We start from the raw sequence: 17,053 nt of genomic DNA, 5'->3' as shown, positions 1-17,053 counted from the left end.
GTGATCTGAGTTGCAGCTGAGGGGCAGTGAATACATAGCAGAGAAGCATAGTTAGTACTAGGAGGATCAACGCAGAGCCGAGAGAGGAACTTAGAGCCAGCGAGAGGCCACACAGAAGCAACCAGGAGTTGCACAGAGCCAGAGAGGGCCAGCGTGTGAGACGTAGAGGGTCCAGGGTTTGACGCAAAGGCTTCAGAAGCTGACGCAAAGCCAAGAAAGGCTGACGCTGAGCCAGAGAGGCTGACGCAGGGACTAGAGGCAACACTGGGAGCATTTCGTGGGACAGACTGAGAGCTGGAGAGCCAGATAGGGTGACGTAGTCCCTATCAGAGTGAAGTAGAGCAGCAGAAGCTGCATTTTTGTTGTGGATCATTCATCCGGTGTTTTAGCTGGAATCAATGTTTTAAATCTCCGACTCCGACTCCGACTCGGCCAAGGGTCAACTCCAACTCCGACTCCGACTCGGCCAAGAGTCAACTCCAACTCCGACTCCGACTCGGCCAAGGGTCGACTCCAACTCCGACTCCGACTCGGTATCGACTTAGTCGGCTCGATTTCAATGACTCGGTCATTGTAAAAAATACATTAAATATTTATTTTTTTATAAAAAAACTAAAGATTTTCATTCATGTTTCCAAACACACAACATTAGAATATAGATAGAAGACAACATATGATTGAAGTAGGCTCATGAATATATCCATTATACCAAAATGGCACCTAGTGCACTGTCCATTACATGCATGATGATGATATAGAGATCAAAACAAAAACACATAACCAAGGAGGCTAGAGATGGCGTTATCCTCCAAAATAGATTGTAAGTCATCAAGGAACTAATACAAGGGTCCAAGAGTGTTTCTCACTCCAAGAAAGTCCCAAAGTGCATGTGTACATCTTCAAAAGGTGCATCCTCCACCATGATGTCATCTAGGAGAGACCCTATTCACCCTTTTCAAGCATGTGAGTGACATGGCACCCCTAAGGGTAAGCATTGCCATCAAAGAGGGATGTGCTAGCCCTCCTAAGTCATCTCAATGATAACCATCCTCATCTGTGCTTTGGAAGAAGGCACCATCCACCAAAACAGGGTCAAGGCCAACCAGGGGGCATCTTTAGTCCATTTGGGCATATCATTAAATAGTCCAACGTCCAAGCTTTTAAGTTTAGTGTTTTAGCATTTGGAGGCTCGTCAAGGGGTGTAGCATCATGTGGAATCAACTCAAGGCTCGATGCTCATCTTTGGAGGGCTAAGGTTGGGGACACAAAGTTAGGTTCGCTTTAAGAAAGGGGCAAAGAACCTATTGGAAGGTTTTGAAGAAGAATGAAGCTATCCCTTAAGGAATCTCTACTACATATGTGATACCACCTAAACAAACCTCTCAAGGTCAAGCGAGATAAACTTATTTAGGGACAAAAAACCATTAAAGTATCATAGTGAAAACTTTGGAGTCCCCCAAAATCAAATGAAAAAAAAATCGTTGTTTTTTAGTTCACAGGCCGCTGTCATCCAACCCAGCCGAGTAGGCTTGGACTCGGCCGAGCCAGTGATAACTTGGCCAGTCGAACTGGTTCACTGGCCAAGTCGAACCGGTGAGGCCTTGACTTGGACCAACTCGGCCGAGTCGGGTTCGAGCCGGACGAATATTAAAACACTGGTCGGAATATCTCTCCCACTGAAAGGTACTACTGCCGAGGGCATTCTTTGTTGGGTGAGCCATTTCTGGCACCTAGGTTATATTATGAAATCGCATAATAATAAAACCCTCTGAATAGCTGCACTGGTTTTCTCACATTGGGTTTTTCCAGGGACATCAGTCCAAAAACAACGGTGTCACTTGTGTGCTTGTTTACTTTTAGTTGATGATCTGTATGTGTTGATATTGTATTTGTATTTATTTTCAGTATTTACATGGTAAATAACTTGTTAAGTAATTGAACAAGTAGGAAGAAATAAATCAGATAGTACAGGAAGAATTTCTAACGGGTTAAAATTAGAAATTCCAACATGGTATCAGAGCGTGGTTGCAGATCACAGGATAACTGAAGGCATCAGCTGAGTAGAGCAGTAGTAGCAGAAAACCACTGTCCCGAGTGACAGAAGTTCTTCCTAGCAGAAAGTAGCTAGGAAGGGGTGACGCAGAGTGCCTGCGTCATTAGTTCGAGCCAAGAGGAGGATCGCGCAGTGGCAGAGAGGAGTAGACCTGACCTATGCAGTGGCCGGTCATCTTTCTCAGCGAGGAAGGATTGACACTGTGGCCAGGAGGTGCAAAATTTTGCCAGTGTCGGGATTGCGTAGAGCCTAGAGGCTCAGTTCTTCAAGTTGCTGAGGTATAAGGGGCTGCGGATAATTTGCGGAGTGAAGCTGGTGGGGTACTGTGGTTAGAACAGTACCTAACAGGGCAAGACCAAGGAGGAAGGATTTCCAGAAAGGAACTCGAGACTCAGAGAGAGTCAAACCGAGAACTTCTAGAAGGGAAGTAGAGAGACTCGAAGGAGTCGAAAGAAGAGTAGCGAGATGGCAGTGAATGGGCTAAGAGATCAGGATACACTGGACGAAGCTTCCAACTCCGTAGTTTGGAAGGCCAGGATCTTGTCCATTCTAGACAGATATCACATCAAGGACTTCACCTTGAAAATTATAGCGATCGCAGTTGACCCAGCTGAAAATGAGAAGTACGAGGAGGCAATGGCCAGGGCGAAGTGCATCATCCTTGATGGGGTCAAGGATCATGTGGTGCCGCATATTGCCGAAAAGGATACGATAAATGAGATGTGGGAGGCCTTGAAGAAATTGTACCAGCATACTTCCGTGCAAAGGAAGATGTTACTGGAAAATCAATTGCATTCATACCAATGCAGAAGGGAGAGCAGATAGATGTCTTCCTCGGTCGATTGTAGGAGATCCGTGACCAGCTAACTTCCAAAGGGGCCACACCAGATTAGGAATTGATGGTGAGGACCGCATTGAACGCAATCTCAGAGGATTGGGAGGTATTTGTCCAGAGCATACTGGGTAGGACGATCCTTCCGGATTGGGAGGAACTGTGGGCGACTCTTTGTCAAGAAGAGATCAGACGGGTGACCAAGGCGGGGAATAGCGGAAAAGGGGTCAGAATCAAGAAGGAGGAAGAAGAGGATGTGACTCTAGCATCTGCGGGAAAGCAGGAAAAGAGGAAGAAGAAGGACCTCTCCAAGGTCAAGTGCTTCCATTATGGGGAACTGGGTCATTTTGCGAACCAGTGTCCTAGGAAGAAGAGAAAGGGAGAGGCTTCTAAGACCAAGGCAGCGCCAGCGAGGGTAGAGAAAGAAGTCGAGACAGATGACGACTGTGCCATGAGTGCTCATGTGCCACTTGAGAGGAAGTGGGGAGACATCGAGTTGTAGTCAGATGGACTACAGGCGATGAGGGGCTGGATCCTCGAGGTACCCAACCTCTTGGATTATACCTTGCTACGGGAGCCCCGAAGAGGAGTAGCAAACTGGCAGATGTCGGTAGAGACAGATGCGGATGGATCGACAGAGAGTGCTAGAGTGCAAGGAGCCCCGGGACAGTGCAGAGGCTAGCAGGATGCAACAGTGTGAGAAGCACGGGAGTATTGCACCAGTGCAGGATAGCATAGAGAGGTGTGCAACGGTGCGAGATGCATGGAGTTGTTGCAACAACGCAGAGGTCAATAGAGGGAGCAATTGTTAGCGGCAGAGGGAGCACTTGTTAGCGGTAGAGGGAGCTTCAGAATTGGGAGAGTCTCTAGCATGACAGGGATGTCAAAGTTGGGTGGATCAGTTACTTCCTTCTCAGTAACTAGGTTGCAGTGCAACAGTTAGCAGTGGCAGTGCTATGGGCAACATGATGCAACGTGAGGAGAAGGGGATGCAGTGTTGGGTATATGGACTAGCAGCAGCACGGATGCAGAGGGAGCTGCCGTACGAATGCAACAGTGGCAGTGGCAGGGCCATGGGCAGTAGTACATGATGCAACAGTGCAGAGGATGTTGGGCAGGGAAGCCTAGCATCAACACAGGGACTGATGTTGGATGATCAGGGTGATACTCAGTGAGGAGTATTACTAGAGCACAGTCTTCGCTAAGAGGGAGTGTTGATTTGGGTAGCATCGGATGTGCTCTAGCCATGAAAATTGGTGTAGAGGCTAAAGCACATGAGATCTCCAAGACCCAGAAATGGTTCGGGCATATTCTAACCAGTTTGGGAGATATTAAAATAATTAATATTTTTAATGGAGTTCCTAAGTCTAAACTTAGAAAAAACAAAATATTAATGGGTATTAATATAAAACTTGGTTAGAAGGGTCCAAAAGTCATGGATCAAGCCAAATGTAATCTTAGTCATTGATTAGAGATTTAATCTCGATCGTTGATGGACCAACGAGAAAAGTATAAGAGGAGGCTTGAGGGTCAGTTGGAGAACACACCAAGAGAGATCAAGAACTCGATTTTCTGGGGCAGGGTTTGCTGAGGAAATTGATTGAGGGATATGAGTTGCAGCTGAGGGGCAGTGAATACATAGCAGAGAGGTAGAGTTAGTACTAGGAGGATCAACGCAAAGCCGAGAGGGACGCATAGCCAGCTAGAGGCCACACAGAAGTAGGCAGGAGCTACGCAGAGCCAGAGAGGGCTAGCGTGTGAGACGTAGAGGGTCGAGGGGCTGATGCAGAGCCCAGAAAGGCTGACGTAGGGCCTAGAGGTAGTGCTAGGAGCATTTCGTGGCACAGATTGAGAGCTGGTGAGCCGGATAGGGTGACGCAGTCCCTATTAGAGTGACGTAGAGCAACAGAAGTTGCATTGTTGCTGTGGGATCGTTCATTCGGTGTTTTAGTCGGAATATCTGTCTTCGACTGAGAGGTACTACTGCCAAGGGCATTCTCTGTTGGGTGAGCCATTTCTGGCACCTAGGTTTTACTCTGAAACTGCATAATAATAAAACCCTCTGAATAACTTCACCGATTTTCCCGCATTAGGTTTTTCCGGGGACATTAGCCCAAAAAAAACGGTGTCACTTGTGTGCTTGTTTACTTTCAGTTGATGATCTGTAGGTGTTGATACTGTACTTGTATTTATTTTCAGTATTTACATGGTAAATAACTTGTTAAGTAATTGAACAAGTAGGAAGAAATAAATCAGATAGTACATGAATAATTTCTAATGGGTTAAAATTAGAAATTCCAACACTTGGGAACTCAATCCACAAGGGTAGTGCACTTGGGAAAGGTCATTAAGATTGGCATTGGAATGCTAGAACTAAACATATGCCAGTGAACCACCAATGTTTTAGGTGCCATCTTGAAGGACATTCTGCTTGGCAACATTAGAGTTGAAGGTAAGTAAAGGTATTTAGATGCTAGGCCCTAATACGAGTTCAAGGAATTCCCTGTAGTCTCCTAGTTTAATATCAACCATTTGTTTAAAGCATCTTCATTGTGCATTCGATGCAGGAAAAATAGAATGACCCCCCTATGCTTTAAATTTTGACAACCGTACTTAGAATTCTTGTTGTGGTTCATAAAATTTAAAATCCTGTTTTAGATTTGGCTAGTTTATTGGATTGGTATTGCGATTTGGCATTGATTGCATATTTGCAAACCCAAAATAAGGACTAGTAGTGGGGTTAGGGCTTGCATGCACATCAGTGTTTTTAACTAAGGGTTAGTGGTGGTACACATTGATTGACGCCTCAATTTCCTTGTCAATAGTTGGGGAAGGGGGGGAACATCAAGGGAAGTCCATCCAAGATTAATGTGTGACACCTTCCCCATTTTTGAAGGGCCACAATTAGTGTAGTGATCCACACCTTCTTGGGTCTTCAAAGGGTTCTCCATAGACATTAGTAGAAGCTCCTCCTCAACCATGAGAAAACCAAATTGAGGAATCCTTTGATGAAGAGAGAAGTTGTACATAATAGGTTCTCGCTATGTATCCATGTTCACTAAAAAGGGTTGGGTCTGGAGTGTTGGGCTTCCATTGAGTCAGTGTAGTCTTGATTGTTTTGTGTCATAATCATCAAGAGGAATGAAAGCACAAATGGGATTGTGATCATGGTATTTGTTGCACTTGAAGTGCATTTTCCCCTCATACAGAGGGTTAACAATAGATTGACCTCTTTCAAACTTGCTACCATTTGCCTGGGGTGATTTGGAAGAGGGGTCTCTTAAATTGTGCCGAATAGAGTTCACCTTTGCATTGCCTTCATGAAACTTAGCCTCAACAGCAATTGTATGACCTCCTTTTGTTTCATTTACTAGTTCACCATAGTTGTTTAGCTCGAGCTCATTCTCTCTCTCCCCTCTACAGTCTTGATTGTCCTTTTGTGGCTCCTTTTGTCCCTTGTGTACACAACTCCATTTTATTGGCTCCCTTATACTAACCATAACTGGAATACTTGCATAAGACACATTATCCACAAGGCTCATAATTGTCCAACAACTTAGCCTTTCTTATTTCTTATAAGGGATTGTGACTAGGAAATTCCCAAGCGCTCCATGGTTACTTCTACTTTCACATGTATTGTTATATTCAACATGATCAATGAAAATTGGGTCAGGTTCAAACTTGTTACCTCGTTATATACCTTTATGACAAACTTGAAATTCATTTAGGCGCCATGATATTTCTCACTAATTGCAATATTCATTGCCATAGGGGAAGGGTTATGAGCCAGGAAAGGCTCATTTGGCAAATGAGTGGGAATCTTACTATTAAAGTGTCATGAAGGACATTAAGATTCAACGCCAAAATATATGTGGATTGGTACCTTATGCCCTATTTCTATGCAAAGGATCATTTATCTTGGCCCACCTCTAAAAAGTTTTTACTTGGACTGCTGGATCTACTAGTCGGGTCAACCATCCGGAGGGAAAAAGAGGGCTTCTATTTTGGCCAACAATATGAACTAGCTAAAAGCTTATTTTGCACACAAGGTAGGTCGAGTTTGTGGTGGTTATACACCGACTTCCCTTTACACTATAATTTCCTTAGGTAAAGGGGTGGATACAATGAACCAACTAGGAGACCGTAGAGGATAATTAACAATTCCTGTCGGATCCCTAAGCCTAATATCAATGCCTTTGAAAGATACATGCAGCTTCTCTTGCTGAAGCAAACAATGTGAGATGATAGCATTGGGTTGGGACAAAACAGCAAAAAGATAAAAATCAGAAACACTTAAGAAACAATCTTTAAAAAAAGCCATAAGGTTAATATATTACCTTTAAAAGATACATACAGCCTCTTTTGCTGAACCAGATAACACAACGTGATAGTATTGGGTTGGAATAAAACTGCAATAAAATATAAATCAGAAACATTGAAGAAGCAAGCTTTTAAAAAATTGAAATGAGTGAAGCAGATGTGTAGCCTCCAAACCTTGAAGCGGCCAAAAATCTTGAGCTTGAGCAAGGGGACATGCCATGAAGGCCTTGATTCTTAATTTCATGAAGCTCTCATCATTAAACATTTGGCTTACAATGCCCTTTGTGAGTATAACTACATCATGGTTCTATGTCTGAGAATAGCCCCATTGGTTTGAAATCCTAGTTGTTGTAGGGACCTTCACAAATGTTACTAACATAAAACCCTAGCCATGACCAATACCATTTTTCCATTCCTTGAATAAAACAAATAATGGAGTTCAAAGATTGAACCCTAACAAACAACTTCCCTTACGTCGCACAACCGACAACCTATACCGCATATAGGAATCATATGTTGTACCATAAATTCTGTTATGTGGTGTCTAAACATTAAAGTCATTTTATTGATGCTACCATTGTGAGGTTCATTCTGAGATGATTCCATTCATTTGTAAGATATCACACTTTTGTTAAAGAGCAATCAAGTTATGGCCTGCCAAAGTCAATCAAGTCTTTTCTGTTCCTTGTAACCTCACATGGAAACCCTAGAGACTTCTATGCCATCTGCAGATGGTAACTAGGATAAACCACTGACTTAGACTAAAGTACATCTGACCCGATAGGGACATAGAGTATCAAATCATAGAAGCCTACTACTTATTAATAGAGGTAGCCAGCCCAAGGACTTGACCCTGAGATACCCTGCTTGAAAATCATGGTACCCAACCACTTGAGCTAACCTACCAGGCTAAAAGTCAATCAAGTATAAGTCACTACTTAAGCTATTTAATTGAATATTATCCAAGGACTAGTTAAGAGGGAATATTGTGTCCTTTCTAAAGTGTCACGCCTTTAGGGATTTCGTAGCATTCCTAGGTTATACAAGAGAGATCTTCTCTTCTAAGAAATCGTCATCATCAGAAGGTATTTCATATTCTTTTATCAAACTTAAAGGTTATATGTGTCATCTCCTAGGATTGCAGAGTGCACCGTGTATGATATTCTAGGCAAGCAAAGTACTACCGATTATGTACGCACGCTTTCAGTGTATTAATTAGAACTTGTAATTTCTCTCTAATCTTCAGAATAATTTTTCATTATCTTAAGAATTACAAATACGTTGTGCCAGGTGCAGAACACATGCCTTGCTAGGCAATCAACCAAATATGTCCCCTTTCTCCTTTCCTGGCCGATAACGTGTCTCCAAAATCTCTAGAGGAGTCAAGAAGGGTTTGGGCAGGATGTTTCAACATTAATCTAGCTCAATCTTAAACTAAACCACGAATTAGCATATATTAGCATGTGTCAGCAACCTGTAGGCACTTGTAGTTCTATTTGAGTATTTTTTCTTTTCAAAAAGTTCTCATTAAAACAAAAACACAATGGAATTTTCTCAACTCTTGTTTATTTTTTCTTCCTCTTTATACCCAAATATTATATTTATGTTACTTCTACAATTTCATCCACATTATTGTCTTTAATTACGTCATGTTTTCTTTCTTGATTGTTTATTTATTTATGACTTTTCTACATAGCTTTTTTCAATGGAAATCATCCTCTCTCTCAGCCTGAGGGCGAGAATGAGGGTCAATACAACAATATTCATAGGAACATAGCCATTACAACAATATTTCTCATCATCATGTCACTCACAGGGAATTGAACCTGGGTAATGAGGGTCAATACAAAAATATTCATAGGAACATAGCCATTACAACAATATTTCTCATCATCATGTCACTCACAGGGAATTGAACCTGGGTGGGGGAGATAACAACCATTCTGCCCAACCACCTGAGATAACACCAATTGACAGCTTTTCTTTTCTACATAGTTATCGTAACATGCCAATTTGATTATTTCAGTGGTCGAAAAATGCCTATTTTCTTTTATACTTCACTCTTTTCCCATGTTAAATACCCTCTTCTTCATCTGGTTGTTGTTGCATGATACTTATTTGATGCGAATTATTCAGTGGTCGGAAATTGGCTACTTTCTTTTACATGTCACTCTTTTCCGATATTAGATACCCACATCCTTATCTGGTTGTTGCATGCTACTAATTTGATGCCAATTATTACATTAAAAACTAGGGCCTTCCTGCAATATAGGGAAAGGGGGACATTGTAATTTGTGAGAGATTTGGAGTAGGGCATGTTGTATCTGCCACAGAGCATCCTGTTGATTGTGAGAAAAATACTGTACATTGAGTCAATGTAAGGGTTTCTGAGAGCTGTGCCTTAAGTCTATTGTGATGGGGTAATAAATCTTAATTGATAACTTTGGTCTTTATACTGATCATGCTAATTTATTTAAAATACTGATCATACTTATCTAAATTTAATATTAGCAATTCTTCAGGAAAACTGATCCCTGTGCGTGGCATCAACTAGCAAAGTAGTACTTAGTCCACTGTGACCTTGTAATTACATGCAATGTTGGTACTTTCAACAGAATAACATGTTCGTAGAGATGGCATAGAACTTTTCATGACTGTAAACTTGAATTATATGACAGGTATAATTTTCATCTATTTCCACGGGATGATCTGAGGATTGGGATGCCTTCTTACAGCTTTTCATGCCAACTATCATCCATAACTTCTATGGCTCAAAAGGGTTTTGATTTTAACTCGTGGGTATATAATGGTGAGTCCAAGCAAAAAATTAGTGTGTTTGTTTCTCTAACCTCTTGTATGTTAAAGCTATCTTTATAAATTATATCTGTGAAGAACATTGCATAAGAAGCATTTGAGATTGTAACATGTCATAATTTTGTGGTTATGATAGGTATTTCATATTCATCAAAGGCACAAGAATCCGCTGCAAATCAGCGAGGTAGGAACTCAAGTATGCTTGGAACTTATCCTGCCTTGCCACATCAGAATCCTTATATTGCTGATATTATCTTCATGGAAAGGGTTAGGTCACAAGTACAACATTGGAGAGATGCTTGTCTAACCTCTAATAATGATTCCAAAGGTACTTGTTTAAGCATTCTCATGTTGACTACGATCTATGCTTTAAGGCAAGTATGCTTATGATGCAATTACACCTGTTACAGGTAGGTTGGTGCACTCTCTCATGACAACAATTTTCAACAATGAAATGTTTGGTTCCAGACCATGCTTGAGAATCATTACTGCTAGTGATCGCCAAATGCAGTTGATTCTAGAGGTTAGACTATAATTCACAATTTGACACATTCCCAATCTAAAACCAATTTCTATCTATACAGTAGAGTAGTGCTTCTTGCTTTCAATTTAATGTTTCCTTTCATTTCTGCTTACCAGAGATTTTGTCTAAGTTCATGACGGGTTGGAGATTGAACTTGAAAGATGAGTTTTTTTCTTTTTTCTTTTTTATAAAAAAGAAAGAAGAGTGATTAATTTTTAAAGAAAGATTGGTTACTCAGAGATGATAAGATAATTCTATTAATGTCCAAAGAGTGGCCACAAAAGTAGGTCAAAGGGACTGACAGTCAACGTGGGAATGCAAAAGCAACTCTTAGATCAATAGTGAGAGTAAAGGTAGAGCGTATCTAGCAAGGAACTAAAAACTAACTGTCCAGCAGAAAAAAATAGGAGTATAGGGTATGGATGCTGTGATATAAAAGGAGAACCAAGATTGAGGATCTTGGCACTGCATAGGAGAGGGAAAGAAAATGTTAGTTTTGCAGGTCCTGATGACTGATGGCAAGGGTGGGGACCTGGATATGGGCTCACTGTTGTAATTGTCAATCACCATGAAAGGGCCAATGCTCTGACAGATGATATCCCTGGGCAGTGACTAGGGCTGAGGGGGCTCATCTGTACAATCCCTGGGGGATCACCAAATGAGGAAGTCCCATACCCTCCAAGGTCAAGATAAACAAATTCCTGATAGAGGTTTTAGAGAAAGCTCATATCTTGTTTAACAATCTCTGAAGGGGGCTCATCTGTACAATCCCGGGGGGATCACCGAATGAGGAGTCCCATACCCTCCAGTGTCAAGATAAACAAATTCCTGGTAGAGGTTTTACAGAAAGCTCATATCTTGTTTAACAATCTCTGAAGGGGGCTCATCTGTACAATCCCGGGGGGATCACCGAATGAGGAGTCCCATACCCTCCAATGTCAAGAGAAACAAATTCCTGATAGAGGTTTTAGAGAAAGCTCATATATTGTTTAACAATCTCTGAAGGGGGAGCTATCCTTCTCTTAGCGTCATGTGCTTGCTAGATATTGAAAGAAAATGTATATACTAGAGTAGTTGCACTAGAATTTTTTTCCTTGTTTTAATTGCATTAATTGCGTGGTAGTGAGGGACTATAATGAGGCTAAAGATGTAATCTCAAGCAGATAATTTTATACCTAACAGTTTCCTTCAGCAAATTACTGTGTGTTGTTGGCTGTCATTTTTTTTCTCCTCTTGGTTTTCTCTTAATTCACAGCTTGCCTAAATTCCTGATGGATTGGAAATAAATCTAGGATGAGTTTGAGTATATAGTTTATTATACAGAGATCATAAAAGTGCAAAGAAAGGGTCAAATCTTTTATTAGCTCCTCACACAACTTAGATATTAGGACATGATGGATATGCATAATCTTCCAAATATATTCTTGGATATGTTATCTTGTACATTATTTTAGGCAAATCGAAATTTTTCACATACATTGTTGCTGGGATTTTGCTATACTAGGGCTAATTTACTGCATCCATTTATGCGAGGTTGTGGGATTTTTGTTTCTAGATAGTGTTGCTTCATGTATAGGCCATGCATAATGAATGAATGTTCCTAGGGATGTTTCATGGTTGAAATTCATCTTGATAAGCCATCTATTTTGCAAAACGAAGTGTAAAGTCCTTGAAGCTGCTTTTGTTCTGCCCTAATGCTAAGCAAAGTTGTCTTTGAAGCCTCCTTGTTGACTCCAATCTCGCCAAAGGATTAGGCACTGGTCCACCATAGGTGATCACCCTAAAACCCTAAATGTTTCCTTCCTTTCTTTTCTAGGTCTAGCACCATTGGGTCTCCTAGAGCATCAAATTTCTTGCAAGCCACCCATCAAAAAAATTCGATCTCTTGGCTCCTAGGTGCCCTCCAATTTTGAAGAAATTCCAACGGTGGGATTTTGAGATATCCCAAGCCCTAACCTCGAGATTGAATCTTGCCCTTGGTTCCCTTAGGCTGGAAATCTCACTAGGATCATTGCATGACCTTTCATTGAAAATTCCTTCCTTTATCCCATTCGCCTCCCAGATTAGGTCAAGCACATCATTGGTTGCTCAACCCCATTCTCTTGACCTAACCTTGGGTCCACTTGGTCCCGTGTGGTCCCACAACTTATTGAAGCCAATTTCACAAAGACCACTTGGAAGCCAAGTTTCCACAAGGATTTTAGGAGCTAACAATCTTCTTAACAAGGCATATACTCAAACCTTAGCTCTTATAATTCCCTTAGGCCCTTTTTAGAGAGCCTTTCATCTTGCTTTCAAAGCAAGCAAGCCATATCTCTGAGCCTCTCTTGTGAATAGGGTTCTGAGATCACCTCTCATCCTATCATTGATCCATTATTTTGTGATCCTTATTATAACGAGTCTCCTCCCATCGGTGAAAGTCCATAAATAGTAGGGAGCCTTAGTCCAGGTGACAACGGGCTATTGCTCCATTGTTGCCCTCGACCTAGTAATAGCCCTTCAAGGATTTGCTTTAGGATTCTTGCTAGTCTGAGCAATAACATTTTGGTGCCGTTGCAGGGGACACGAGATGTGTGTTTTGTTCCCCATACGACATTATTGATATATCATTTGGCGACTCCATTGGAAGAACGAAGCCCTAGTTCTTCATTGAACTTTAAGGTCAATGCTTGTAGGGTGAAGCAAGCATGTCTCTAGGCATTTCTAAATTCATCCTGGCGACTCCATATCTAAGATCTTACGAAGATTTGTATGGCAATAAATGGCTCATTGGAGAGGCCTATTTTACATGTTTCAAGATGGTGATCCTCGTTCCAATGATCATGATGTCATTAGAAGCACTGTTTTAAAAATCGACCAAATCGACTCTAAAACGGCCAAGTCAGACTGAGTCATTGCATGACCGAGTCGACTCGGCGGTCAGCTCGATTCAACCGATCGGGTTGTTACCGAGCCGGCCGAGTTGGTTATCGACTCGGCCGGTTCGGTAACAACCCGGCCGTTTTGGTGGAAGCGGCCGTAATGTGATTTTTTTTTAAACTTGGGTTTTTGGGTACTCCAAAGCCCATTCTAATGTGTCTTTGGGTTCTTTGGGGTCCATTTCCTTCTCCCAAACCCTATAAAACCTATCCAACTTCTCTCATTTCCTCACAACCATCTCATTGCATTTGAGTGAGAATTTGTGAGGAGTTTGTGAAGAGTTCTGGAGTTTGTTTTTGGAGCAGAAGTGGGGACTCTTGGGCAAGCATTGGAGCAAGAGTGAGGAGCTTCTTGGGCAGCCATTGGAGCAACATTGAAGAGTTGGTTTATTGGAGCAACTTTGAGGAGGCAGTTTGTGCCTAGAGGTATTTTTTTTTTTAACTTCTAAAAATATGTTTTTGCTTATTTATTTTTTTGTGCAAATCTGGAAATTGAAAAGAGTGTTTTTTGTGAAAGAAATGAACACTGAAGCAATGCTATTTTTTTGTTTTCATTTTCATATTTTTTTCCTTTAATTTCCAAGTCAAAAATTGGCACCTAGAGTGAAAGATGCTGCTTGGGCATATGTTGAAATGCTTGATAGTCAAATGCATTGCAAATTTTGCCATAGAAAAATTAAGGATGGTCCTGGGGCCATTAATAGGCTGAAACAACACTTGGCAGGGATTAGAGGCCAAATTACTCCATGTGAATCACCACAAATTGGGGAGATTAGGAAGGAGTTGTTAAATAGCTTTGAGAAGTTTAAAAAAGAAAAGGCTAGGCAAAAAGAAATAGAGGCTGAAATTGGGAGGAAGAGGAGTATACAAAAAATGATGGCTACTAAACCCCATTTTGATTTTGAGGGTTCTTCTTCTATCCCTTTTACTGATGCATCCAACCCCTTCCGATATGTTCCTCCCTCTTTGGAGTCTATTCAAGAAAAGGGTAAGGGTAAAATGAAAAAGAAGGGTGATATGAATATCAAAAATTATTTCACTGTCACACCCTCCTCTCTATCATATCCACATGGTCTTGAAGCTAGTAGAACTTTGCAGCCCACTTTAGATGACCATTGGAAGAAAGAATTGAGGGAGACTGCTTGTGATTACATATGTAGATGATGGTATGATGCTGATATCCCCTTCAATGCTTCTCGGTCACCATATTATGAGCCTATGTTTGATGCCATATTTGCTGTTGGAAAGGGGTATCGTTTGCAGAAAGAAATTTCCTCCATTAATGAGTATTTGAAAGATATCAAAGACTCATGGGCAAGAACAAGATGTACCATCATGTCAAATGGATGGACTGATCAAAGGAACCGTACCATCATAAACTTTCTTATCTTTTGCCCACAGGGAACCATGTTTCTAAAATCAGTTGATGCATCTGATAGGGCGAAAGATGGACAATTGTTGTTTCAGCTATAGGATGAGGTTGTTGAGGAGGTGGGGGTGGCTAATGTTGTTCAAGTCATCACAGATAATGCCTCCAACTATGTTCTTGCTGGTAATCTGTTAGAGGAAAAACACAAAACCATCTTTTGGACCCCATGTGCTGCACATTGCATAGACCTCATGCTTGAAGATATTGGCAAATTAGATTGGGTCAAAAACATTGTAAATCATGCCAAAAGCATAACAAAATTTATCTACAGTAATTCATGGATTTTGAGCCTTATGAGGAGACACACAGGGGGCAGAGATATTATTAGGCCTGCCATCACTAGATTTGCTACTCATTTTTTGACATTGCAATCTATGCTTTCACAACATAAAAACTTGCAAAAGATATTTTCCAGTGATGAATGGAATCAAAGCCAATGGTCTCTCAAACAGGAAGGCAGAGAATTGAAAAAGAAAGTTAATGAAGAAATATTTTGGAGAAAGGCAACAGAGATTGTGAAGGTTGCTGAGCCACTGGTTAAGGTGTTGCAGTTGGTGGATGGGGAAAGATTGGCTATGGGCTTCATTTATGAGGCTATGGATCAAGCAAAGGAGAAAATAAAGAGGGCATACAAGGATAAAGTGGCTAAGTATGGGCCCATTTAGGCAATCATTGATGAAAGATGGAACAATCAACTCCACCGCCCTATACATGCAGCTGGGTATTTTTGGAACCCACAGTATCATTATAAAGCTCAGGCGCAGGAGCTTTGAGTGGGGAGGTTAGAGATGGATTGATTCACTGCATTGATTGCATGATCCCATTGGAGTGTGATTAGCTGGAGATACGCCGATAGATCACAACCTTCAGCAAAGCCACAGGTATCTTTGGGAAGAACCTAGCAAAGATTGCAAGGGAAGCAGATGAGCTAGGTAGACGAAAATTTCAATTCAAATTTTTAATACTTATTTTGTTAAATCCTTTATAATTTGAAAGTTGGATATAATTTGTAATTTTGTTGAGCTAACTCATTATACTACTATGTTTTTGCAGCACAATGGTGGGAGGCTTTTGGTAGCCATTGTCCTAAATTGCAGAAGTTTGCAATTCGTATTTTAAGTCAAACTTGTAGTGCTACTGGGTGTGAGTGCAATTGGTCTGTCTTTGAGAGGATTCACACGAAGAAAAAACGTTTGGATAAAAACGGTTAAATGATCTAGTCTATGTACAATACAACCTCCGGCTCAGACGCAACCAATTTCTGAACAAAAGACCTGATTCAGATCCCATTGTGTTAGAAGATATTGATCCAACATCAGATTGGGTAGTGGAGAGTCATCCAACAGAGTTTGATTCTGATGAGGAACTTGATTTGGATTTACAGATGGTGGCATCACTTAAACAAAATGCTCAGTTGAATGCAGATCCACTTGTACTAGCCAAGTCCTCTAGTTGCAGGCGCTTCTTCTGCTCAGCCATGACGGAAGCGCATATCTCGTCTATCTCAGCGTGCAGCTGCTGCACAACCTGCTAGTGCTACCACTTCTACAGTTGCAATTGGAGATGATGATGATGAGGAGCCATGGGTTTCCCTGTCTGACTTTGATTCAGAGGTTGAGCCAGATGATGTTGGCTCCTCTAGCAGTAGCTAGTAGTATTGGTCAGTGGTGACTAGTGATGTTTCACTGTTTACTTTTGTTGTAGAGGCCATTTCTTGCTTCCTTGGTTATGTGTTTTTATTTTGATCTCTATATCATCGTCATGTATGTATTGGACAGTGCACTGGGTGCCATTTTGATATAATGGATATATTCATGAGCCTACTTTGATCATATGTTGTCTTCTCTATATTCTAAAGCTTTGAGTTTGGAAGCATGAATGAAAATATTTAAAATTATGTTTTTTTATAAAAAAATAAATATTTAATGTATTTTTTACAACAACTGAGTCATTGAAATCAAACCGGCCGAGTCGATACTGAGTCGGAGTCGACCCTCGGCCGGGTCGGAGTTGGAGTTAGAGTTTTAAAACATTGATTAGAAGCCAAGAGGAGCCTGTGCCCCTCCTAATGAATCTCTTGAGGGCCATGAAATTGAGGAGCTTTCTCAATGCTCTGAAAGGGGATTGTGGTTCTTCCCAAGATATGATGATCATAGTCCACCTT

The 17,053-nt window shown here is 41.2% G+C and overlaps 1 protein-coding gene across 1 annotated transcript in view; it reads left to right on the top strand.

Annotated features, from left to right (window-relative positions):
- Nucleotides 1-17,053, top strand: part of LOC149172466 (poly(A)-specific ribonuclease PARN-like) — a gene marked incomplete at its 5' end in the record, with an annotated part of 76,623 nt that overhangs the window by 30,322 nt on the left and 29,248 nt on the right. The window contains 3 exons of the mRNA XM_089426331.1: nucleotides 9,884-10,014; nucleotides 10,156-10,347; nucleotides 10,430-10,542. Of these exons, the coding sequence (XP_089282457.1) occupies nucleotides 9,884-10,014; nucleotides 10,156-10,347; nucleotides 10,430-10,542 (436 nt within the window). The remainder of the gene's footprint in view (nucleotides 1-9,883; nucleotides 10,015-10,155; nucleotides 10,348-10,429; nucleotides 10,543-17,053) is intronic.

This window comes from Pinus tabuliformis, chromosome 4_2 (genome assembly GCF_031772625.1).
Source record: "Pinus tabuliformis cultivar Carrire ecotype Pingquan chromosome 4_2, CPIR1, whole genome shotgun sequence".
Lineage (NCBI taxonomy): Eukaryota > Viridiplantae > Streptophyta > Pinopsida > Pinales > Pinaceae > Pinus > Pinus tabuliformis.
This window is presented reverse-complemented; position numbering and strand designations above follow the sequence as displayed.